At 51.4% G+C, this 24,952-nt stretch overlaps 1 protein-coding gene across 6 annotated transcripts in view; it reads right to left on the reverse strand.

Moving 5' to 3' along the window:
• Positions 1-2,096: 2,096 nt before the first annotated feature.
• The window catches only part of PLEKHA6 (pleckstrin homology domain containing A6), a 148,038-nt gene continuing 125,182 nt past the window's right edge, over positions 2,097-24,952 (reverse strand). For all 6 annotated transcript variants that reach the window (XM_039535583.1, XM_039535581.1, XM_039535586.1 and 3 more), the window contains 9 exons: positions 23,989-24,138; positions 17,001-17,130; positions 15,862-15,971; positions 14,809-14,991; positions 13,832-13,996; positions 13,188-13,321; positions 12,607-12,749; positions 10,398-10,521; positions 2,097-7,767 (listed from right to left, as the gene is read on the reverse strand). In XM_039535583.1, coding sequence (XP_039391517.1) covers positions 10,406-10,521; positions 12,607-12,749; positions 13,188-13,321; positions 13,832-13,996; positions 14,809-14,991; positions 15,862-15,971; positions 17,001-17,130; positions 23,989-24,138 — 1,131 coding nt within the window. In that variant the 3' untranslated portion in view covers positions 2,097-7,767; positions 10,398-10,405. The remainder of the gene's footprint in view (positions 7,768-10,397; positions 10,522-12,606; positions 12,750-13,187; positions 13,322-13,831; positions 13,997-14,808; positions 14,992-15,861; positions 15,972-17,000; positions 17,131-23,988; positions 24,139-24,952) is intronic.

Genomic DNA, 24,952 nt, shown 5'->3' on the forward strand with positions numbered 1-24,952 from the left:
CAGACATGGGCTCCAGCCATCACATGCAGGAGGGATAGTTTGTGAGAAATTAATTATTCATCCGCAGTTGGCCTCTTTTTCTGTCTGCGAAACATTCCCAAGGAGGTTGGGAAATGCTCAGACACATTTGCTGGTCACAATTGTCCCTCCATAGGCCTATTTCTGCCCCATGTACTCACACTGAGCAGTCCCATCCCACCCCACTGCTTTCTGGAGCTGGGTCGTACCCTCAGAGCATCCCAATGAGCATGGATTTGTACTTACCCTTCAAGGATCCCCATTAAGCCATGGATTGCACACTCACCTTTTCATTACCAATTGCCTCTCATGGGCTGCAGAGTTGGAAGTCCCCTGCTTGAGTTTCCCTTTTTGGAAATGATGCTGGAGCCAAGGGACTTGTGGGAATCGCTCTGCAGTTTCCACAGAGAATGGTGGGCAGAGGTGAAAGTAAAGCCGGTAGGGTCCGGTACGGCATACCGGCAAGAGCCAGCATGCTGTGCCAGACCAGACCGGTTTCCCCAGGCTGGCACTTTAAAGGGCCTGGTGCTCCCTGCAGCGGCTGGAGCCCTGGGCCCTTTAAATCACCTCCTGAGCCCCGGGGCTCCAGCCAGGGCCGGCTCCAGGCACCAGCCCAGCAAGCAGGTGCTTGGGGCGGCCAACGGAGAGGGGCGGCACGTCCGGCGGCAATTCAGCAGCGGGTCCCTCACTCCCTGTTGGAGCGAAGGACCAGCCGCCGAATTGCGCCGAAGACTGAAGCGACGCGGTAGAGCTGATTGTGATCGCAGGTTTGTTTGTTTTTTTAAATCACTCGGGTGGCGATTTAAAGGTCCCATGGCTCCTGCCCCTGCGGGGAGCCCTTTAAAGCGCCGTCCTAGCCCTGCCGCTACTACCCCAAGGCTCAGGCAGTGGAGCTTGGGCAGTGCTTTAAAGATCCCGGGGCTCCTGCCACAGTGGGGAGCCCTGGCTCTTTAAAGCACCCCGCAGCCCTGCGCCACCACCCTGGGGCTCGGGCAGCTGGGCTCGGGTGGTGCTTTAAAGGGCTTGGGCCTCCTGCTGCTGCCCGGCTGCCAGAGCCTCGGGGTAGCGGTGGCAGGGCTCCGTCGGCAATTTAAAGGGCCTGGAGCTCCGCTGCGGTAGTGGCAGCCAGAGCCCCAGGCCCTTTAAATCGCCCCTTAGCTCCTGGGCTCCCAGCAGCCTCTGCAGCTGGTAGCTTCGGGGGTGATTTAAAGGCCCCGGCGCTCCCAGCTACAGCCCCACCTCTTCTGGTTGAGGTCACCCCTCTTCCGGTTGAGGCCACGCCCCCGCTCAGGACTCTGGTGTATCAGTAAGTCCTTCAAGTTACTTTCACCCCTGATGGTGGGAGTTTGGCCCCTCCTCCCACAGTTCCCTCAAGTGGCCATCTCGATTCCCACGAGATCCTTCAAATTCACTCAGAAGGCATTGCTACTGCGCTGTGTCCATGGATCTCTAGGATAGCTATCCCAGAGGGCAGTGCAGCTGAGCGGGTGTAGAATAGTGTGATACAATCTTCAATTACATGGGCACATACTATTCTTTCCATAGGGCCCCTCTTTGGAGATTTCGGAGAATTTAAGCTGCCAAACTCCAACATATCTCTATCTCCACTGAGCACGTGTGAACTGAGATTTTCAGAGGCTCATAACTTGGCCAAATTTGGGTGAATTTTCACATGGATGGTAAAAGACATTCCCTGCTCCAGGGCGACCCGCACCCCAAATTTCAAGTCCTTCACTGAAAGTATGGTAGTACTAGAGCTACTCAATGAAAGCATGAAATGGCCAAACTATTTAAGCTGAAACTTTAAAAAAATAATAATCAGCTTGGGGTAGGCAGTCATTATGAAAAATTTCAGCCTGAATGGTTAGATCTGCAAAGCTATAAGCAACTCAAACAAGTCTTACAACAGAAATTATGATCCATTCCAACAATAATAAAGGACCCACAACTCAAGTTAACATCAACGGAAGCTGCAGCACCTCTGAAAATCGGTCCCCTAAATATGTCCAAGCATGTCCGTCCCCTAGCTATAGTCGCAAGAAGGACAAGCTCAACAAATGATCTATTTACAAACCAGCAATTTTTATTTTATACAAACTTGCAAGGTACAAATGCATTTTTTCCCTTGTGTGAGATTGGATCTTTTAGTAGCTACATCTAAAACAAATGCTGTCGGGAAAAATACAAAGCAAACTACCACTGATTGAATTACTGGGACGATTGGGGTGAAGAATTCAAGCTGCTGAAACGTGACAGCCATTTGACCATGGTCTCTTCGATCTAATGTTATAGTAGTTGTCATCTAAGGTCACTTTTATACAGAAAGAAAGACAGCAACATCACATTGTTTCTTGGATAATTTTATTTGTCTAACACTAGCAAAAATCAAATTTTTGCCACTTCCCCCCTCCTCCCCCAAATAATGTGCATAAATAGATCTTTTTTTTGATGCAAACAGGGTTTTTTTTTGTTTTGTTTTTTTACAAGAGTTGCTGGTATATGAAGGTGTTATGAAAAATAACCAAAATAAAATTAAAAATTACAATAATTTAAAAAAACCCCACAGTTCCACAATACTGCAATATTGTGATCCTCAGCCACGCCACTGAGAGCTCACAGCTTGTAACTTTGGAAACTCTTAAAGTGACAGTAGCAGGGATTGGTCACAGACACTACGTTTTTATTCGCATAGTGGGGAGGTTTCCTTGCTGTCCCCGCTACATCTGCTAGGTCGTGCCTTAATGCCAAGAAGGTTCTTTTTAGGAGCTCCCTGTGTCCTTCGTGGGAATCCCTATGCCTTTCAAGGGTGCTTACCAGTGGGGTTGCCTTGCTCCCCCACCCCTTCCCTTAAATGTACCCTCCCCTAGGAACCGTGTTGTCGGAGCTGAGATGCAGGAGAGCCCTCTTCATGATGGGAGACTGGACTGACTGGAGAGTCAAGGGGGAGCCCATTGGGGGACTGACACTCTGGTGGGAACTCCAAGTTGTCTCTTGGTTCCATCCATGATGCAAAGGCCACTAATGTCAGTGAGGGTCTTTCCATTGATGTTGGTGGGTTTTCAATTGGGCTGCTAGAAACAACTCTCCTGACCACCCACCTCTCTCCTGCCTCTGCTCAGCTCCTGCACCCCAGTTTGGTCCTGGGGATTCTCCTAGCTTGGCCACCCCCTTTCACATCTGGGGGCACATTCACAGCAAAGAAAGGCACATCCACCATGCAGAGACCATCCTCCCTGGGGCTTATGCCCTGGCGTATACACTTCGGGTGTGTTGGTGAGGTTAGCAGTTGGGCTACTGATAGGCAGCCCGCTGCACTAGTCACACCATCACAGAGAAACCATTCACAAAAACAAAAGGGAGGTAAAAATGTAACATTGAAACTCAAGATTAAAAATCCCACATACAGCCACAAGGATCCATGACTGACACCTGCGTACCAGCAAGATGTCCTCTGCAATCCCCAAAACGGTACAGTCCTATATGTCTTCATATACTGTGCCTAGTAGACCAGCTTTTCAGCATCTGCAAATCAGCCTCACTCTAATGACTTCAGAACTATGGCAATTTACAGCAGCTGAGGACCTGGCCATATACAGAACACTACCTATGCAGTAACAGGGAAATAAATGCATCATTTCTCAAAACTTACAGTTTTTATATTTTATTTTAAATAAATTTGCTTTTAATAAAAGCAGAAAATATATATATGTATATTTAAATAGGTCTTTTTTTTTTTTCTGATGAACTGGCAAAGAATCTCCTTTTGTAACTCTCTGGCGGGGCTGATGCCAAGAGCTCAGACGAAAGAGAAAGAGAGAGAGAGAGAGAGAGAAAGAAAGTTAGCACAAAACAGTACCACCCGGAAAAGTAGAGAAAAACAAATATATATATATTATATAAATGTATAATTTCCATAAAACATATATTAAGGCATGTATAGCAAAATAAAGGGCCAGCTTCATGAGCTAACAGGGGCAGTTTGGGATTCCATTATGGGAGCAGGACGATTTTATCCCCCAGGGATGTTCTATGTATTGCTAAAAGAAAGGAAGAAAGATTGAGTCATAGATCTGATTCTGGGGAAAGTTCTGTCTCCAGGGATGTTTTGTGTATTGCCAAAATTAAAGATAAAAGACAGATAATCTAGGGAGATGCTAGGTAGATCCCATTGGGCAGAGAGGTTCTGTTTCCTTGGATTTTATGTGTATTGCCAAACTAGAAAGAAAAATTGATTCACAGGCTACAGCAGGCAGGCAGCCAGCTAGCTCCCATTTCACTCAACTGGTGGCATTGCTGGGAAGAAGTAGAAATCTTGTTAGGTGCTGAGCATCTGCACCTTCTCTATATTTCAGCAGGAGATGTGAGTTCTCAGAAGCAATCAGGATCAGGCCAATGGAGAAAGAAAGCTAAGAAATAGATTGAGCTTGATTGCGTATCTCCATTGCATTGCCTTTTTCAGAACTATCACCTGATGCTTCAAGTGCTGGGACAAAACAGCTCTTCCTCCATGTAGTGACTTGACAGAGCCCCAGTCTCTAATATAAGGTACAGAGCTTGATTGTCCACTCCTACACTCTGCTCTGAATGTATTTTGTCTTCATTTGAGTTAATCCTGATTTGCACCAGTGTAGGTAAGAGCAGAATCAGGTGCAGAATTCCAGTACTGTCTGATGTTAGAACAGGGCATCTAACTGTACTGGAAAGTCCATAGGAAGAGGGGTTCTTGACAGAGATGCTCAGATAATATTCACAGCAACACTGGGAAAGCTCGACACTTGGGGCTTTCCTATTTCAGGTCAGTTTGTTACACCAGATCATTTTGCATACAGCCAGCAACATTTCACAGCTTCGCACTTGAAAAAGTAGATTTTGGAGAGCAAAAGCAAGCTCATATTCAACCCAGACTGGTCTTATTTTTGAGCGTCGGCCTCAATTTCAGATTTGGGAATTTTAAAATTCCATTCTAGCAAAAAAATTAAATAGAATTTCAGGTTTCAATACAAAACCTGTCAATTTCTCTGAGAATTCACAGAAAATAATATTGCTGGGATCCTCCCCTTCCTCCCCCCCCCCCCCCAAAAAGGGGTCTGGAATGAAATTGCAAGTATTTTTTGTGAAACACTGGGTCCGATTTTCAAAAGAATTCATCTCCCACTTAGGCACCAAAATAAGTGGCCAAATTTTCAGGGCTGTTTTGAAAATCTGTCCATCAATATCACAGCGGGAGCTGCTGGGTGTGGGCACTTTTAAAAATCTTGCCCATGTTTCGGTACCTAAATGGGAGCTGAGCACTTGCAAATCCACTGTGTGGTGGAAAATATATTTTCATTTGCATGCTGCCCTAATTTTGAGAAGGAACAAGGAAACCAACTTGGACAGATTGAAGAAACCTCCTTCCTCCAAACCATTGCTTGAACTGAGCTGAGGTCTAGATGGACCTTCTCACTTACGAGTTTCCGTTGGGAAGCAGCAGTGCTGAAATAATGCTAGATTCTGCAGACCCCGATGGTTCAGGTAGTTCTGACAAGCTTCAGAAGAGCAGCCAACCTCTTGGATGCTTCTCTGAACTAGGTCTCTTCCATCACCCCTGATACATCCCCACCTAAGATGATGATTCTCTCAATGTATTGGGGAAACAATGAAGCCACATCTGGAAGAGCAGGCTCATCTCACAAGGTACTGCAGGAACGGAGAATGTGGAATAGAGACGGTGCAGTAGTGATTCAGCATCATGCACACCTGATCTCAGTTATTCCAAAATGTCAGAGGAACTATTCTAGCTCTCTGTTCTTCAGGAGAAAAGAATTTCCGGGGTATGTGTGTCTCAGTGCAGTGAGTTACGAGTGTCAGTTGACTGCGTGCCGTTCCACATGCAAATATAGCAGGGAACCATAGAAGTTAGAGGTGGGTATCTAGTCCATTTCCCCAAGGCCAGCACAGGATTCTTCTCTATGCAGGGACTGCCAGATCAGGAAGCTACCCAGTGCAGTAGCCCATGTCTCCAGTAGCAGCTGCTTCAGAGAAAGGTGCAAGAATCCTGCAGTGGGCAATTATGGAATCACCTGTCCATGGGGAAGCTTCTCCCTTGTCCCATCCATAAGCAGTTGGCTTCTAGCCTGAAAGCAGAAGGGATTAGGTCCCCTCCCAGCTATGCTCCTATTCCCTTGGGCCTCACAGCTCTGGTGTCCCCTCCATTTGGGGGGCAAGGCAGTGCTTTCCAGATGGAGGCAAGAGACAGTGACAGCATCAACATGGTACCTGCCAAGACACTGCAGGAAATGCCCCTCTAGGTCCACTCAAGGCCTTTCAGGACTAGATATCAAGAGTTAGATGGGGCACTCAGATCCGAGGTAATAAGATACCCAAGAAATGCCATGGACAGTGAGAGAGTGCTGTTCCCTCAGCCACTTCTCCAGCATTTTGCCCAATCTAGTATTAAATATCTGGGCTTCAGCCCCCGATTGGAGAGAGAGAGAGAGAGAGAGAGAGAGAGTGTGTACACACATGTACACACTGGTACCAGTTCCTCTCTTTCACCCCACTCCCATCCCCATAAAAATGCAAAAAATAAGCATTGCGCTGGGTAAAACAAAACTCTGAGGAAGGGCACCTGTTGCTACCATCCAGAACCTGCTCTGGTCCAAGAGAACAAAATATCCCAAAGCCTGTCCCCCTTTCTCCTCATCGTCTCTATGTGCAAACGGATCCCTCCTGTCCCCAGGAAGCATCCAGGCTTCGCCTAGTCACCAACACCAGCCACTTGGGCTCTCCTAGCCCCGTCCCTCTGTATCTTTCAGCTAATTCCCTTACTACATGTCCGCATACATTGCACAGACCTGCTGTTCCACACCACTCTTCGCCCTGGGAGGGGAAACACTAGTATTTCACAGATACAGCTATGTCCTCCTAATTTTGCAGATCCCATAACCTCTCCCATTTTCTGCCCAGAAGCCTTTTCCCTCCTTGGCTCCTGTTTCCATCTGTCCATCCCAGATGCCTGCTCCTTCCTTCCTGTGGATGCTCATGAGCGTGAGTGGAGAAACGTGGCTGGGCCAGGTTCCATGGGTGGCTAGCTCCAGAGATGAAAGACGCTAGTAGCCAATCCAGGCCAAGGCCTGGGGAGGTGGAAGGGGTGCGGAGAATGGAGATGGGGTGCTCACGTCAGCAAGCTCCAACCGCAGCGACGGTTCGGTCCCCGTGCCAAAGCCCCTTTGGGACATGAGCTTTGGGAGACAAATATTTCAGTGCGGGAAGCAAAAGGAAACGCCCCAGCCTCCAGTGCAACGCCATCCCCTCGATGAGATATTCTGGCCATGGAACAGACTGGTGGGTAGCTGCCAGATCCCCTGCCCTGAGGTTTGCGCTGGCTGCAGAGTGGGCCCATCTCCCAGACTGCAACAAATCTCACGCAAAACATCCATCATTGCAGTAGTAGTGATTCACCAGCGCCTCTCTGCTGCTCTGTGCTCCAGCAGGTAGCTCACCCACAGCACTTCCTCGTGGGATGGTACACGGCCAGTTGGGGGGACCGGTGCAGAGATAAGGCTCCCGCGGTCTCCTTGGCGACAGGTGCCGACGCACCACATCTTCGTCCTGGACGATCTCACCGTTGGTTAGTGGCAGGGGTTCGGGGAGAACCGAAAGCGATGAGCGAGGAAAGGTTTGGTTGTCGACTCGGGACACGTGTGTTTGTGTGTTAAAATGTGGCTCCGTGGAACTTCACAGCATTCACAGCAGCCAGGGCTTGTGCTGAAGGGAGCAGAGAAGAGGGGAGAAGGAGTGAGAAAGCCGAGCCCTCCACCCACCGGGAAGCGTGGCAGAGCTGCACCTGCATCACGCCCCAGGGCAGGAATGCTTGGGAGCAAATGGAATTTTTGTCCACTCTTGAAAAAAATAAATGACCCTTTTTAGGCCTGGTCTATACTGAGGATTCGACCCAGACACAGTCACCTCAATTGCTGCACAAGTGCAAAGCCGGGGTAAGCTGAGGGATGCCACAGTCTCCACCTGTGCAAACCAGGGGACTCTGCACCCCTGCAAACCACACTGCGCTGGGGTGAACTGTATCTATGCCAGGGGTGTGCAGTGCTGCTGCTGCTCCACCTATGGCTAAAATCCTAGGGCAGAAAAGGCCATTGTTTGGTAACTGGCCACTTTCACCAAAAAGAATGAGGGACGTTTTGGAGGTACTCTAGTGCTGGTGACAGGAGCTGGGCCAACAGCTATAGAAAATAGGCTCCACTATTCATCTGCAGAGCAGGTCCAGCACAAGCAGTCTTTCTGCCTGCGCTGCCCTGCTGATGGGCCTCAGCCCAGCCCCGGAGGGCTGTCCCCTAGGGATGGGAGGAGAATTCAGTCTCCATGGCCATTTAGTCCCCAACATCTCTGCTGAGGCTGCTGACAAGTCAGTGCCAGCTTGGTGCTGTGTGTCTACTAGCACCTGCACTGAGAATCCACCAATCTCATCTCACACAGGCCAACACAGCCACCAGATCATAACAGCTTCCAGTGACTCACTACTGACTTGGCCTGGATTTGAACCGGTTACCTGCAGGCAAAGGGTTTCTGGAGCTCATGCTCATCCTGTCTCCTTGGTTTTTGGCCATCATTCCCAATGTCGGTTATTTACATGGCTTTGTCTATGCAGTGAAAGGAACCAGTCTCTCTCAGTGCAGGGTGTGTCATTTTTCTTGCCTGTTTTCTCCTCTAAATTGCACCCTTGGGGTCACTTCTAATTTACAGTGGATCTAAGCGAGGCAAGAATTTGGCCCACAACATCAGCTAATTCCATTCAATGCATGGCAAAAGTAGGCTTTGGCGTAGCCAGGACCCACTTAGTCCTGGAATGGGCAGAAACCACCTGCTCCCATCCAGCTGGGCTGCATTCTACCAAGTCACCGAGTCCTTAGTACAACTTAGCTACACCATTAGCCTTTCCTTTGTGCCCAGAAGGAAATCCTGGAGAAAACTCTTGATCCTGAAGAGGGATGGGGGCAGCTCCTCCACTAGTGGAAAGCAGTGTAGCAGGGTGGATAAAAATCAATGATTTTAAAAATGGTCTTTTTAAAAAATTTAAATCAATTTTTAAAAAATGTAAATTCAATACATTGTTCTTTTTAAAAATAAATGTATTTAAAATTAAAAGTGAAATTATGACAACCTACGTTCAGGCCTAAACTTACTATAGAGGATTCAAATAATTTAATTTAAATAAAAAATATAATATTCAAGCAGTGCAAGTTTGCTGCCGAAGTTCTAGAGAAAGTCAAAGCACTGAACTGGTTGAAGTCACTGGCTAAGCAGCTGGAACCTGAAGTGCAAAACTAGCTTTTGATAGCAGTAGTCTCTTCTGCAGGTGCAGAGAGATTATTTTCTTCAGTTTATTCATAAACTTCAGTTTATTCAGTTCAATGACTAATGCATTCAAAGCTGAGAAACCAACTAGAAATTGAAACAACACACACCTTTGCTCTCCTCTTCCAGCTATGACTAAAAACAAGGTGTAAGAGGATCAGATCTATTAGTTCTAAAATCATGATGGACAGGGTGACCAGAAGCAATCAGGGCTATTCACTAACTACAGTTGATGCTTCCTTTGTTTATCAAAACATGTTTTGCATTTAAAACTGATTTATTAAACTTTTTTTTCCTTACGTATTCAGCACATTTACGGTACTCTTATTTAACTAATAAAACATTTTAAAATGTTCTTCTTGTGGCTTTTAAATTGAATTCTAATTTTCATCCAATTAGCTTGGCACAAATCTTATGAAAGTAAGTAAAAATGAGTAAAAATGAATCATCGTCTAGTACATAAGAAATGCATCATTCCCCATTTCCTAACATCATAAAAAACTACAATTCTGAATAAACGTATGGTAAGCAATATAACTGCTCAAATAAATGTGTATGGATATAGTTAACATCCTGGTTAGCAAAAAGAAGTACCAAATTATACCAACCAATGAGAATCAACTTTATAATAAGTAAATAACTGAAAAGTATAAATGGAAAACAAAAATTAAAATTGGTTATTTAAATCAGGGTTTGTTGATTTAAAATCACTGTGATTTAAATCAATCCACCCTGCAGGGCAGTTCCATTGACTTTAGTGGAGCTATGCCAGTTTATCCCAGTGGATGATCTGACCCAGGGACTCAAAACAAGGTCCTGGACCCTCAGTGTTTCAAGTTCTAAGCCCCTTGCACTCGTTCCATGGGAGGAGACTGGGCTAACGTGGCAGAGGAGAGTGTTAGCTCGGTGAGAAGCAACGTATGAATGGATGGGAAAAGGAGACTCTTGAGTGAGGTTCTCCCCATCGCCCCTGGAGGCTGAGATGTACAGAGGATGAGATGAAGTACAATAGAAAAGGTGCTTACTTCATGGCTCAGACACGCATAAAATGGCTGCTGTCGGCGACCCGGGATGACTCAGACGAGAGGGGGTTTGTCGGTGGAGTCGGGGAGGCTGGGGAAGTGGGAGGACTCGGGGTGGCACATTGAGCTGGAAACAAGAAATGGAAAAGGACATGAACACAGCACTGCAGCCAGCAAGGGGAGAAAGGAAACAAAGCAGGGAGCAAATTCTAGAGGAAGGCAGAGAGGTTAGAGACGACAGGGGAATATAAAAAAGGAAGGAAGCATGGCCAGAAACAACAGATACACACAGATGGTTCCCCCACAGCATGCACACGTGAGCTCCACGCTGGGATCCTCATGGACTTAGGCAAAGATGGGAGGCAGCGCCTGTCTGCAGGGAGATGGGCATGGGCCACAGCATCCCATTGCCATTACAACCCCCCACAACGCACTGCACGCACCAGGGCTCAGGCGTTTCCTAGTCTGCTCTAGAGCTGGGGTGAGACAGTGCGAAGCTTTTTGACCAGAAAAGGATGGATTACGTTTGTGACAAGTTTTGCGAAAAATGTAGCTTTGAAATTTTTTGACAGAGAAAAAGGGTTAAATTTTTTTCATAAGATTTTCCCCCAAACACAGCTGGTTCTACTCAAGACCCCTGCAGAACGCCACTGTTCCATTGAAGATCCTGGGAAACAGGCCCTTCCAGAGAGATGCCCAACCCAACCCCCTCCATCCAACATGCACCATATTCTAGTCTGGTGTAGCTACATACACAGTTCCCTTTGCCGTATTATCTGAGCGCCTCACATTATCCCCACAGCATTCCTGTCAGGAAGGGCGGCCCTACCCTCACCACTGGGCCATCCTCCCTCCCTTCACGCACAACCCCTTCCATCCAATATCGCTCATCATCTCCACGTGTGCTGGAGGCTGCCCCATCTTCCCATCTAGTTTTTGCTGCATGAGTAATGCTTTGTAGTCACCAGCTGGCTAGCCCAGAAGCAGGGATCTCCAGGCACAGATGTGCTGCAGCGGCAAGAGCTGAGGGTTTGCCGCTTTCAAAAGCTTCATGGTTGAATAGCCCCAATGCAAAAATAAGATGCGTCAGCCCCGGGAGGACAGGGGCAGACCACCAAGCACTGAGAGTATAAATCTGGTGTGACTCCACTGACATCAATGGGCCAGATCCTCCGCTGGTGTATATTAGTATAGCTTCACTGACTTCAGTGATTTACACCAGTGGAGGATCTGGCCCACAAGAGTTTCACTGCTGTAAGTGAAAGGAGAACAAAACCCTCTACTGCAGGGATTCTCAAACTGGGGGTTGGGACCCCTCAGGGGGTCGCAAGGTTATTACATGGGGGGGTTGCGAGCTGTCAACCTCCATCCCAAATCCCAGTTTGCCTCCAGCATTTATAATGGGGTTAAATATATATAAAAAAAGTGTTTTTAATTTATAAAGGGGGGGTCGTACTCAGAGGCTTGCTTTGTCTATTCTCTGTCCCTGTCTGTTCATGGATGACGCCCACTGAAGTACTATGCATGACCAAGGACAGCACTGAGAGTCAGAGTTCCACTTATTGACCACAGCTGCGGATCTGGCCCATTACATATGTGCATATGGTATGAATACAGGGGGCCCGATTCTGCTCCTACATGCGTGTCATTTCACTGACCTCAGTGGTGTTATTTCTGATTTACACAGGTGGGAGAGGAAAGTCACACCCGTTGTTATTACTGGAATTGCCAGGGAGTCGACAGGATTGATCTACCATGGCGCTACATCAGTTTTACACTGGTGTAACTCCACTGATTTCAGTACAGGAAAATGGAATAGCCCAGTGGTGGCTCTGCCTCTGTGGGCCAGATTCTTAGCTGGTGCAAATTGGCATAGCTCTATCAAAATTATGGGAGTTACCCCAATTTACATCAGCTGAGGATCTTGGCCTATGTACCTATCTATCTTATTTCTAAAGGCCCTTTCACTATATCTCACCTTTTGCCTACACCCCACTCCTGCCAGGTGCCTTGCCTGGTCATCCCTAACACTCATTTTACCCTGAGTTCAGTCTTCTGCCCTTAATGCAGGTAAATCCATGATCATTAGGAATTGTCCATGCCATTATTACCCCCCTGGCTTTGGTCTGCCCCTTCTTGACGTAGGCATCTCCTGTGCCTCATTTTTTTTTTTACCATGAAACTGCAGTTCTTTGCCTCCTGAGTGCCTTACCAGAGAGCATGCGGCCCAGCCTGGAGGCTTCTGTAGCCAAGGTGCAGGATATCTCTATCCTCTTCTCCTGCTCCTGGAGCTGAGTTTCTGCATCCTGGGGCGCGTCCACCTCTCCCTCGCTTAGAGGGATCACATTCTGCAAGCTGCAGCAGAGAGAGTTTGGTGTTACCGCCCCCTTGCCGCCAGAGCGATGGCCTGGGCCGAAATACAGGGCGTGCTCACAAGGATGCAGGATGTGACAGGGCAGAACGATAGGGTGAGCAGGAGGAAGAATAGGTGGACGAGAAGAATGGGTGGAGGGGAGGAGAGTGGATGCCTGAATGGAATGGCAGATAGATGGATGGCTGGATGGCCGAGGAGTTTAATGAGTTAGTGGGCAAATGAATAGATGAATCAGGTGGCTCCAGGAACGGATAGCTGAGTGAATGGATTTGCAGGTGCATGGAGGGATGGCGGACAGAGAAACAGCAGCTGTAGTGGAGGGCGGAAGGTCAGACACAGGCACGAGAGAGAGGGTACAATGGAGGAGGCGGCGGTGTGGCACAGCCGGTGCTGAAATGGGCACAGAACAGCACCATCACCTGGATTTGGCAATGAGCGTCTTTATCCTTTCCACTTTCTTTTGCTTCTCCTTCATCTCTTCGGGGCTTAGCGGGGTGTCCGGTTCCAGCTCAATGTACCGCTCCGGAATGAGGACCTTGTCTGGGGTAGAAAGCTAGAAGGAGGCAAAAGCAGGTTTTAAGTCCAGGGGTCTGAAGGCAACATGGGCATTTTGTAACTGCACGCACAGGGGAGCGCAGAGCAGCCAGCATCAGTCCCTTCTCCAGCTCCCAGTCCCTCCTTCAGGGCTCACCCAGCCTGCGCTAGGACCCATATATCACCAGTTCCTGCTCCAGCAACTCTCTGTAATCCAGAACCAGCACAACACCCATCCCTGGCCCAGAACCCACCTGACACCCACCCTACACTGCATTCTTCTCTGCGCAGTGCCCAGCCCTTGCGTCTGCTCCAGCCCCCAGTCCCAGGCTATAGGACATAAGAGCCCGGGCAACATGAATGCCTAGAGGGACCTGTCCCTTCAGCCCAAGCCCCATTTTCTCTTGCCTGTCCTGGGCCCATGTCATCTCAGAGGTGCTGTCTCCCCCCACCATGTACATGGTCTCCATAGCAACCTGCCCCCATTGCCGTCCCTAAGGTGTGTTGCTCCAGTGGGGCCAGGCCTCACCTCCTTACTGATGTCGACATCATAGTGCTGTGGCTCCAGCTCCATCTTGCGTAGCCGGGCGATCTCCTCCCTCGGCGTCTCGTAGACTTTGCCGGAGTCCTCGGTGCGCAGCGCTGCCTCCAGGTCGGAGATGTCCACTTCATGGATGCTGCGGTGTCGGCGCACCTGGAACGGGCCACAGAGCTGCCACTCAGAGCCAGGACGGTCTGCCAACAGGGTCACGCCCCTGCTGGCTCACAGAGAGGGTGCGCAGGGCTCACAAATGCAAGAGGTGGCTCAGTCTCGTTGGCCTCTGCCCCCCGTTTCTCACCCACTCTTCCAGAAACGTCAGGGTTCATTCTGTTCATCCATCCGAGCCCACCGTAGCCTCAGAGCGACTCCCACACCTGCTTTCCCCTGGCAAGCACTTCCCTATATTCCCATCTCTCACCACCTTCAAGCACCCCACAATGGGCCTTCCTTATGCCCCACCGGCTCTGCCCTTCATGCCCCAAACATCTGACTACTGACCTATCGCAGGTCCCAGCCCTAGTTATAACTATACCATCTGGTTCTCCTGCAGCACTTTCCATCAGTACATCTCAAGATGCTTTTCAGAAGAAGACAGTATCATTAGCCCCAATTTACAGATGGGAAAACTGAGGCATGGGGAGGGGAAGTGACTCGCCCACGGTCACTCAGTGGAACAGTGGCAAAGCTGGGAAGAGAACCAGGTCTCTCAAGTCCCAGTCCAGCGCTGTAGACACTAGACCACACTGCCTCCATGCAAATCCAAACTGGGCCTTTTGGTCAGCGGAGACTTGCAGTCCCAGATCTGCAAACCCTCTTCCTGGGAGAGAGCAGGGACTAATCCACGCCAAGGGAGTTGGCCCAGAAACCCCAGAGGAACCCGGGGACTGGACATGTTCTGAGGCAAGCCTGTGGGATAAATGCAAATTCCACCCCCAACCCTGATGACTGCCATGGAAAGACCTTACCACTTTGTATGACGCGGGTGCCTTCGTGCTGGGAGCGTCTGGCTGCTGATTGGCTGGGAGCTGCAAACTCCGCCTTTTTTCCTTCATGGATCCACTTTGGTGGCGTTTCATCCGGTCGATCTGCTCCTCCACGCTCATTTTTGCCTTCATCTCATTGGAGAACACGGCGCTTTTTGGCCTCTCCTGGGGAGAATCCAAAAAGCCCCATGGTTACAGAAGGGCCGCAGCGTGGGTTAGGACCCTAGTGTCCCCCAGTAGTGGGTTCAGCCGTGGCATAGGACATCAACACCATGAGGCTGCTGCTCTCTGCTTGCTGTCTAGCGGAAAGGCTTCTACGCGAGACAATTAGTGTCTCAGCAGCTGTTCCTGGGAAGCCCAGGATGGGAAGAGCACGGGGGCTGGATCAGCAGAGCTGTGGCAGAGGGGAGCGCAGGGCTGGGCTAGCAGGGGGCCGTGGGTTGCGATTGAAGGGCACTGGCAGAGCGGTGTGTGTTGGTGGGGGTGGGAGGGCTGGTCAGAAGAGAAGCGCTGTGGGTGGGACACAGCAGGAAGGAGAAGCCCCAGCTCGGCTGTGGGGCAACCAGGGAGGCGCAGACAGACACTGAACTGGAGCGCAGACATTCAGACCAAGTTCAATATCTGGGGGGAGGATTCCCAGGCCTTGCAGGGTCAGGCAGATGCTAATGCGGTTAGGGAAGCCGGGGGTTCTGCACAGGCGGCATTTCCTGCAAAGGGCTTCAAATGCCACCTCCTTGGGTCAACACAGCTCAGACAAACTCCTGTGCCTCTCGCAGTCCCTCTCCTGAATGCTCCAGGGAAGCCGGCAAATGGGCTGTGAGCCAGACACCTCCTATGGGCTTCCTTTATCTTATCCCAGTCTCCTCACCTCTGCACCCATCCCACCTCCCCAGAGCCCATTCCAGCACCCTGTACAATCTCCCATCTCCTACCCCAGCCCCGATCCACACCCCTGCATCCCCTCTACTTCCCCCAGGGCCCTGCACCCCATCCCAGGATCCCCAGTGACATGCAAAGCAGAGAGCCGCAGCCTACCCGGGAGCTCAGTCCGTTGGACACGTTGCTGGTGCTCCTCCTGATCACTCCCGAAGTGGGTGCCGAGTCCTCATCGGTGGGAGACTTGGTCCTTGGGGGAACGATGCCAACTGGGAAGAAGCAGAAGAGAAGGTAAATGCTTGAACCCAAATCAGCTGGCTGCCCACGGACCCCGCGCTGGTTTGGGACATGGCAAGAGTTCCCCTGAGCTGCAGGTTGCCTGGGTGGTTCAGTGCGCCTTGCCCTCTCGCTGCACTGCTCATCTTTGCTGGGTGCAGAGGATGTGCTCACACCGCCGCTGGCGGGGGGTGGCTGTGTACTCACTGTGAACACCAGGGGAGTGCTGCCGGGCCACTTGGCACTGGCAATGCGTAAGGACGCATGGCCCTTCCCTCACACCTTTCCCCTGAACGTCTCACAGCCCCAGCACCCCAAGAGATTATTATTAAATCCATTTTACAGGGGGCAAACTGAGGCATGGAGCAGGAATGTGACCTCACCCCAAAGTAACACAGCCAGTCAGTGGCAGAGCCAGAAATAGAACCCAGGAGTCCTAGCTTCCAACTGCCTGCTGGGATTACTAGCTCAATGCAATCACACTGTCTGCTTCAGGGGAGCATGCAGGGGAAGGGCTGAGGAGTTCATCTGTGAATGCACCAAAGAGCCCCCCAGTAGGAGATGGCACGGAGGCACAGAGCCTGAAGGTGTGTCCTCAGACATGGAGGGACCTCAGCATCCCAGGGGCCTGGTGACAAGACCCTGACTCTCCCAGGTGCTGCAGGGCGTAATGGCCTCTATCCAGAGGGGCAGGAGGAAATACTAGGGTAGGGTAATAGTCTCCTCCCAACTCTCTCCCTCCTTTGCGGTAGCATGCTTCACTGGGTGCAAGCAGATGGCCCCAGTGAGCTCTGAACCCAGCTTACTGCATCCTCTTAACTTGTGGCCTGCACTGATAAGGTACCATGGATTTTGATAGGGAGATCCCCAGACCCAAAATCCAAGAGGTGAAGCCTCCCTCAGGGGCCATCCAGAGCTTCTGCCGGCCAGTGCTTCCAGCTCTGATCTCTCCTGCTTGGACTTAATTTATGGTGACAGAGGAGCTGCTGCCAGCACTGAGATGGCGAGGCCATGGGAGGTACCTTTGTTGAGAGCCGCTTGCTTCTCAGCATCCAGCTCTTGCCTCGTCTGCATGAGCCCAGCTTCTGTGGGTGGGATGGGGGCGGAGCTCCGATGGGCGTCTTTCTTATTCTGCTCGAAGCTGGACTTGGACTGCGGAAAGAGAGCGGATTTGCTGGTGAGCAGCTGACCCGTTCAGGAGGAGCTGTTGGCAGGGCATCTGGGGAGACACCCTGCCTTCGGACCTCTGCCACTCATTAGCCGGGGGACAGCAGACACAGAGGACACGCAGAAAAGACCGAAACACATACACACACGAATGAAATAGCAATCGGGAGAGGCACCTAGGCAGGTTTTCATTTTGATCAACACCCTCCCCCCGCAGCCCAGACACACTCAAAGCACGAGATCCAGTCGTCTGGACAGAGAGAAAGACAAAATCCAGGCTGGGTTTGGAGCTGCAGAGCCATAAGCAGGCCTGGTCTGGGACACCCATTTGTGCCAAAGCACTGAAGGCTGGGGCTACGGTGGGTCGGGATCAGCTGTCCTGGCCTTGCCCCATCTCTCTGCAGGATCGTGACTGAACTCGTTTGTGCAGGATATTTTGCTCACCTTGTGAAATACGAGACACGTTTGCCCCATGGTCAGACCCTTTGCTATTTTTCTTTTGGGTTTGGGAATGTGGACGCAGTCTCCTGGGATCTGACCCAAAGCCCTCTGAAGTCAATGGAAAGATTCCCACTGATTTCAACGGGCCGTGCAGCAACCCGAGGCTGCTGACTGAAAGCCTGAACTAACGCTCATTAAAGTCTGTGGAAAGACTCCCATTAACTCCAGCGGGATTTGGGTTGGGCTGCTGAGCTCCAGACCCCACACCTTAACCACAGGGATGGTTAACCAAAGCTTATGTATGTGTTGATCCATGAACTAGAGGTGGGAGATGCTCAAGTGATTTGGGCTCCTCAGGTTGGATGAGCCAGTAACTCTGGATCCTGCTCCCCAGTCTGTGAAGTTCTTGAGTCTGCAAAGCAGGGACAGGAGGCTGCATGGATGAGCCATGTAGCTTTAGAAAAATAAGGTTCTGACCACCACACCCTGAACAGGGCCGACGGGGTTGGCGGGGGGAGGAGGGAAGCCAGTACAAATTATTGGGGCCCGGCGGTCCGGAAGGGGGCCCGGGGCCCGGCTTCGGCGGCCCTGTTTAGCTGATCCTCCCTTGCTGGGGGGCCCGAAATTTTTTTTTCCCACTGGGGCCAGAACCTGCTCTCGGTGGCCCTGACCCTGAAGAGCAGCAGGGGCCCAGAGACGGGTTCCCCTGTAGGTCTATTCCTCTACCCGCCTTCCCACAATGTCTGCAATGAACCTGCTCAAGTTCATCTTCCTCCTGCTTCCATTTCAGCTCAGACAACATTCCCCGTGGACAAGATCTGCTGCAGTGTGTCAATGAATACAGCAGGAATGGGGGAGTGGGCAAGGTAGGCCATGGGTGTAGATGACATGGGATGGGTTGGAAGAACGAGCCAGCGGGGGTTGCAACCATTACATCAGCCACTTGCACCAAATCCCCTCCCACCCTCAGCCCCAGCCCAGCACCTCCTTGAAACCTTGTAGGGTAATTAGATGTCCTGATATTTTAGGGACAGTCCCGATTTTTGGGTCTTTTTCTTATATAGGCTCCTATTACCTCCCACCCCCGTCCCGATTTTTCACGCTTGCTGTCTGGTCACCCTAAAACCTTGTCTCCTTTCCAAGGGCCTCAGTCAGCTTCATGGGGGTTAGTTAAGCCTCAGAGCGGCCAGCATTCATAACGAGCACATCTCGGAACATTGTCATCCAAAAGCTCCCCAGATGAAAGAGGCTTCTTGACCGAAACAACCCTTTTATCAGAGCATTTTCATTTTGGTCAAATCTTTTCCTCTCTCAACAAAACATTTCGACCAAAAAGAAAAACAATTTCAAGGAAAAAATTCCAAGTGAAAATTTCAAAAAAAATTATTTCATTTTGCTGAGAATTCTTTTTTCCAATTCTCCTTTTTTCTACTGGAGGGTAACAAAAAAGTTTTAAAACAGGTTTTTCCTTAATTTCTCTCTCTTTCTTTAAAAAACAAAACAAAACAAATCCACCTCCTCCTTTATTTCAATGGGGGGGAGGAGGGAGAACGTTTAAAAAGTGGGATTTTTACCCCCAACTAAACAAAACACAATTTTTCATTTTAAAAAAACAACAGAAAATTTAAGGAACATTTTTGAATAAAATGGAAACATTGTTTCCTTGCAAATATTTGTACAAAATATTCTTATCCTTTCCAGCCAGCTCTATTAACAACCCTGTTAGACACTTGCCAGGCACAGAGAGGGGACACAACTGGCCCCAACGTGCCCAGCGAGCCAATGACAGAGCTGGGGACAGAACCCAAGAGTCCGGGATCCCCCACAGTCCACTGTGGTTCTTATTTAAGAATCCCCTTTCGTTACATAAAATGCTGAGGCCACAGGGAGGATTAAATATTGCAAAGAGATCCTGTGATAAACTTAAATAGGCCACATTCATCCCCTGGCTTCAACGGGCTCACACCAGTAAAGATTCTGGGCCCAATATTTCCATCGCAAGCAGGAGCGCCGGCAGCCTTTTTGACGCCCTAGGCAGCGGAAGGTCCCACCGCCGAAATACCGTCGATGACCACGGCGGCCGGATGTTCGGCCGCCGCCCCCCAAATGTCAGCGCCCTAGGTGACCACCTAGGTTGCCTAATGGGTTTGGCCGGACCTGATCGCAAGGCAAATTCTCAAATAACTTTGCCTTGAGTAAACTGCACCCTTCCCAAAAAAGGGATTGCACATGCAACCAGGGAACTGTTTGCACGTTTTAGACAGCTGACGGCAAGCTCAGATAGCTGTTTGCACGCATAGTCACCTATTTTATATGTGCAGCTACCCAGGTGCATGAGAGTAAAGTCTGCATGCACAAAAAGTCATCTCCCTGCCCATTTGCATTTATACATGCAACCTTTGTATGCACACGCACCTATCTGCACTCACAATTCACTAGCTGGTTCATGCTGTTACTTGATGGTGCACGTGCAGGGGCGGCTCTATGTATTTTGCCGCCCCAAGCTGTGCCTGCGGGAGGTCCGCTGGTAACGCAGATTCGGCGGCATGCCTGTGGGAGGTCTGCTGGTAACGCAGATTCGGCGGCATGCCTGCATAGGCGCCGACTTATATGGGGCTCTGGGGCTTTAGCCCCATGAATAAATCCCAAGCAGGGGCTCTGCCCCACCAATGTTTTTTCTCCCCCGCCGCTGCCGCCGCCGCCACCAGGGCTGCCCAGAGCCCTTTAAATCCCAGCCGCAGCCGGGAATCAGAGGGCTCTGGGCTGCCTGCTGCAGCGGGAAGCCCAGAGCTCTCTGATTCCCAGCCGCGGCTGGGATTTAAAACTCTGGGCTCCCATTGCAGGCAGCCCAGAGCTTTAAATCCCAGCGCCGGGATCAGAGGGCTCTGGGCTGCCTGCAGCGGAAGCCCAGAGCCCTCTGATTCCCGGCCGCGGCTGGGATTTAAAAGGCTCTGGGCTCCCCGTTGCAGGCAGCCCAGAGCCCTCCCAGCCAGCCGCGGCGGGAATCAGAGGGCTCTGGGCTGCCTGCAGCGGGAAGCCCAGAGCCCTCTGATTCCCGGCCGCGGCTGGGATTTAAAAGGCTCTGGGCTCCGTTGCAGGCAGCCCAGAGCCCTTTAAATCCCAGCCGCGGCCGGGAATCAGAGGGCTCTGGGCTGCCTGCTGCGGGAGCCCAGAGCCCTCTGATTCCCGGCGCGGCTGGGATTTTAAAAGCTCTGTGCTCCGGTGCAGGCAGCCCAGAGCCCTTAAATCCCAGCCCGGCTGAGATTTAAAGGGCTCTGGGCTCCCCGCAGTGGGCAGCCCAGAGCCCTCTGATTCCCGGCCCCGGCTGGGATTTAAAGGCTCTGGGCTCCTGCGGTTGCAGGCAGCCCAGAGTCCTCTGACTCCCAGCCGGGGCTGGGATTTAAAGGGCTCTGGGATCCCCGAGGCTGCCAGCAGCCCAGAGCCCTTTGAATCCCAGCCTCTGTCCGCTGATTGCCCTCCCCAGACCCCTGCCCCAACTGCCCCCCAGAACCTCCACCCCCTATCTAAGCCCCACTGGTCCTTGTTCTCCAATTACCCCCTCCCGAGACCCCTGCCCCTAACTGCCCCTTGGGACCTCAGCCCCTATCTAAGCCTCCCTTCTCCTTGTCCCCAACTGCCCCCTCCTGAGACCCCACCCAACTTCCCCCAGGACCGCACCCCTACCTGTCCCCTGATAAACCTCTTAGACTCCCATGCCTATCCAATTGCTGCCTGTCCCCTGACTGCCCCTTGAACCTCTGCCCCATCCAACTCCCCTGCTCCTTGTCCCTTGACTGCCCCGGAACTCCCTACCTCTTCTCCAACCCCAAACTGCTTACTGTGCCACTCAGACCAGCGTATCTGGCTCCATGCAGCTCCAGACAGTTGCTGCCATGCTCCCCCATGGAGCCCACAGCCCTCTCCCACCCCCAGCACCTGCCTTCCAGATTTCAACACCTCAAAATTCAGGAGTGCTCAAGCTCGGTTTGGGCAGCTTTTACTTCATTTCTCCCAAATCAGTTTCCCCTGCAAGGTGCCAACTGAAGGTGTTGGAGAACAGAGAGATCAGGTGGCCTCCTAATGCCTGGAAAGAGACAAAGGCCGGAGGAGGGAGTGTCAGTGCCTGTGTGGACTTCTGGGAAGTGCATGGTGTGGAAGGGAATGCTGTGATGCTTTGGAACATCTCCATACAAAGCCAGTCAGGACTCTGGGGAGCCTCCTCTCGGAGCATACTGTCTCCAAGGCAAGAAGCTTACACCTTCCTGGGTCTGACCTCGGAGCATTCAGCATGCCCTTCCACGTCATGCACTTTCCAAAGTGAGTCTGCCCAGGCTGGTCCTGGGGCAACCAGAGGTCGCTGCACCCCAACTCTGCAGTCAGATGTGACTCTCAGCCAGACAGTAAAACAGAAGGTTTATTAGATGACGGGAACACAGTTTAAACAGAGCTTGTTGGTACAGAAAACAGAACCCCTCTGTCAGGTCCATCTTGGGGGGTGGGGAGCCCAGAACCAAGTTCTGGGTCTCTCCCAATTTCCCCAGCCAGCTCCAAACTGACACTCCCTCCTCTGGCCTCTGTGTCTCTTCTGGACAAGGAGGCCACCTGATCTCTTTGTCCCCAACACCTTCAGTTGGCATCTTGCAGGGGAAACTGAGGCACCCACACAGTATTCAGAGAAAATATTAAGAACATTCCCACTTCATCACAACAGGTGCAACAAAATATAATACTGTATATTGAAGTAGGCAAGTGCTGCTTCTGACTTTCCACTTTTAATTGACCCTTGTAATCTTGTGGCACTGACGCGTTGTAGCTTCATTTTATATCGGCTTACAGGGCGGGAGCGGGGGGGCACCACCATTTTGGGCCCCACCAAAAATTATACAAACCTGCCGCCTATGCATGCCTGTGGGAGGTCCGCTGGTCCTGCGGCTTTGGCGTACCCACCGCCGAAGTACCGCTGAAGCCACAGGGCCAGCGGACCTCCTGCAGGCGTGCCGCCGAAGGCTCCCTGACTGCCACCCTCACATCAACCAGCAGGCCGCCCCCCATGGCTTCCCGCCCCAGGCATGCGCTTGGTGCGCTGGTGCCTGGAGCCACCTCTGTGCGCGTCCATTGTTTTGCATGCCCAAGTACCCATCCGCACACACTAGCATGCCTTTCGTGCGTGTGAGATCACTTGGCTGTATGCATGCTTGTGCTTCTTTTGTGCAAGTATTTCGAATTTTACATGTGGGTGTAAATCAGGAGTAACGCACGTGACGTCAATGCAGTTATGCTGGCGTGAGATCAGAATCAGGCCCTGTACTGTTAGTTTGTTACAGCCTAGTGCTTGTTTGCAGCTAACACCAGGAAGTGCAATTACCCAGGCTGGAGTAAAGAAAGCCAGCGGGGGAATGGAAGAGAAAAGCAAACAGGAACCAGGCTGCTCAGCGTGTGACGCTGCACATTTGAGTCTCCTCTTCCGCTGGTGTCAGTCAGAAATAAATTGGCTACTCACATGAATGGTGTTACATTGGCCCAAGCAAGAGTCACAGGGAGGCCAGCAAGAAGCCCTGGACTTCTCCCTCTATCCCCCTGTATGGTGGGCTCGTAATGGTTGCATCCCTGCATCCTGGCTTTCACAGCATCCTAGTGGCCGGCACAGTATCCCCTTCTCCACACTGAGATGAGACTGGCTTTAAGGGGGTTTCAGAGTATTTGTCTGTGAGCATCAGTCACCCCGGTTCAAATGGATCCATCAGCAGTTTAGCTTAACAGCCTTACCAGAAACGGGCTTGAGTGCATTCTCTGGGAAAAGTTTTATGGACCATTGATTTCCATGGACAATAAGAATACTCTGCTCTTGCATAGCGAGCGGCACTATACACTGATCTCAAAGAAGGGCATCATTACCCCCATTGGACAGATGGGGAAACTGAGGCACAGAGTGAGGTCAGTGGCACAGCTGGGAACAGAACCTGGGTCCAGGCCAGTGCCCTATTCATTAGACAGTGCTGCCAGCCAATAAGCCATTAAGGGGGCAGAGCTCACTAAGTTCCCCAAAGGGGGAGGGATTCGAGTTACAGTGCCCACCTTAAAATGACCACATGAATCTAGAGTATTTCCCGTTTGACAGGGCCTGGCTGCAGAAAGGGCTCAAGCTCTGAAAGCCCCTGCCCGTGCTGGGGGGTCTGGATGCCCAGGGTGTGCCATGCTTCTCCAGCTTGGCTGAGGGCAGTCACAGAGCTAAGCCCCTCCCTGTCTGTTCCCTGGGGGCAGCTTGCTCCCCATACCTCCCCAGCATTTGCAGCTGTAGGGAGAGGGTCAGCTCTGCTTTGCCCCCTCCCAGCTATCCCCGTGGGGGATGGGGATACTGCGTGCCGCTGGATGCCGAGGTCCGCTCTGGAGGTGCTTGGATACCTGTCCCTTCTTCGCCTCGCCGCTTTGCTGCCAGGAAGGGGAGTTAGGGTACGGCCAGAAGCGGCTCTCGCTAGGGAGCGGAGGAACAGTCGGAGGAGACTCCAGAGGGACATACGATTTGGGCAGGGGAGGTCGAGGCGGGCCTGGTTCCTGGGGCAGAGAGGAAGCCAGAGTGTTAGGTGCAACAGCAGAGAAACTGAGAGAACAGGAAGGAAAAGACAGTTAGCAAGAGACAGACAAACAGAGGCACTGAGCCCAGGGCGAGGGGAGCTGGAGCCCAGACAGTACCGCTGGTCCCACCCCTCCAGGCTGAGCCCTTGCTCTGGGACCCAGCAATTCCGACTCGCCCCAACAGCCTAGGGCCCAGACCCACCCATCCAGCTGCCCCTGCTCTGTCACAGCTCTCAACATTGGGACCACGTACCTGGACGTCATGTGTTTCACTGCCTGGCTCCCACTGGCGCAAACCCCACCTGCTGCTGTGAATGAGCCCCCCAGAGAAAGGACACGGCGGGTCCACTCACCCAGCCCTGGCCATTCTTCCCGTTTTCTGAGGCTGGGAGCCTGCCCTCTGGTTCTGCATCACAGTGAATCTTTGGTACCAGCTGGGCAGACAGCAGCGAATGAGAAGCCCCACAAAACTAGCTGAACCACAGAGAGGAGCATAACTCTCTGGCTTCGGTCTGAGTTTCTCCCTCTCTACCTAGGGAATGTTCAACGTGCCCAACATTGGGGTATCTAGCCACTGTCGTGGCTTTGTCTGATGGCCTCTGACGAAAGCCAGACTCAAGCCCAAACTAGGAGAGCAGAGAACAACAGGAATGTCTGGGAAAACCCAAGTAAGGGAAACCGATGGGTTTTATGCAGCTCTAGGGTTCTCTAGAGCTGGGCCCAAGCCCAGTGCCCAGGTCTAAGCATCCGTCCCCTTCGGTGTTCAAAGCAGGAACCCAGGTCCCAGTCCAAA

This window comes from Mauremys reevesii, linkage group 4 (genome assembly GCF_016161935.1).
Source record: "Mauremys reevesii isolate NIE-2019 linkage group 4, ASM1616193v1, whole genome shotgun sequence".
In the NCBI taxonomy this organism is placed as follows: Eukaryota; Metazoa; Chordata; order Testudines; family Geoemydidae; genus Mauremys; species Mauremys reevesii.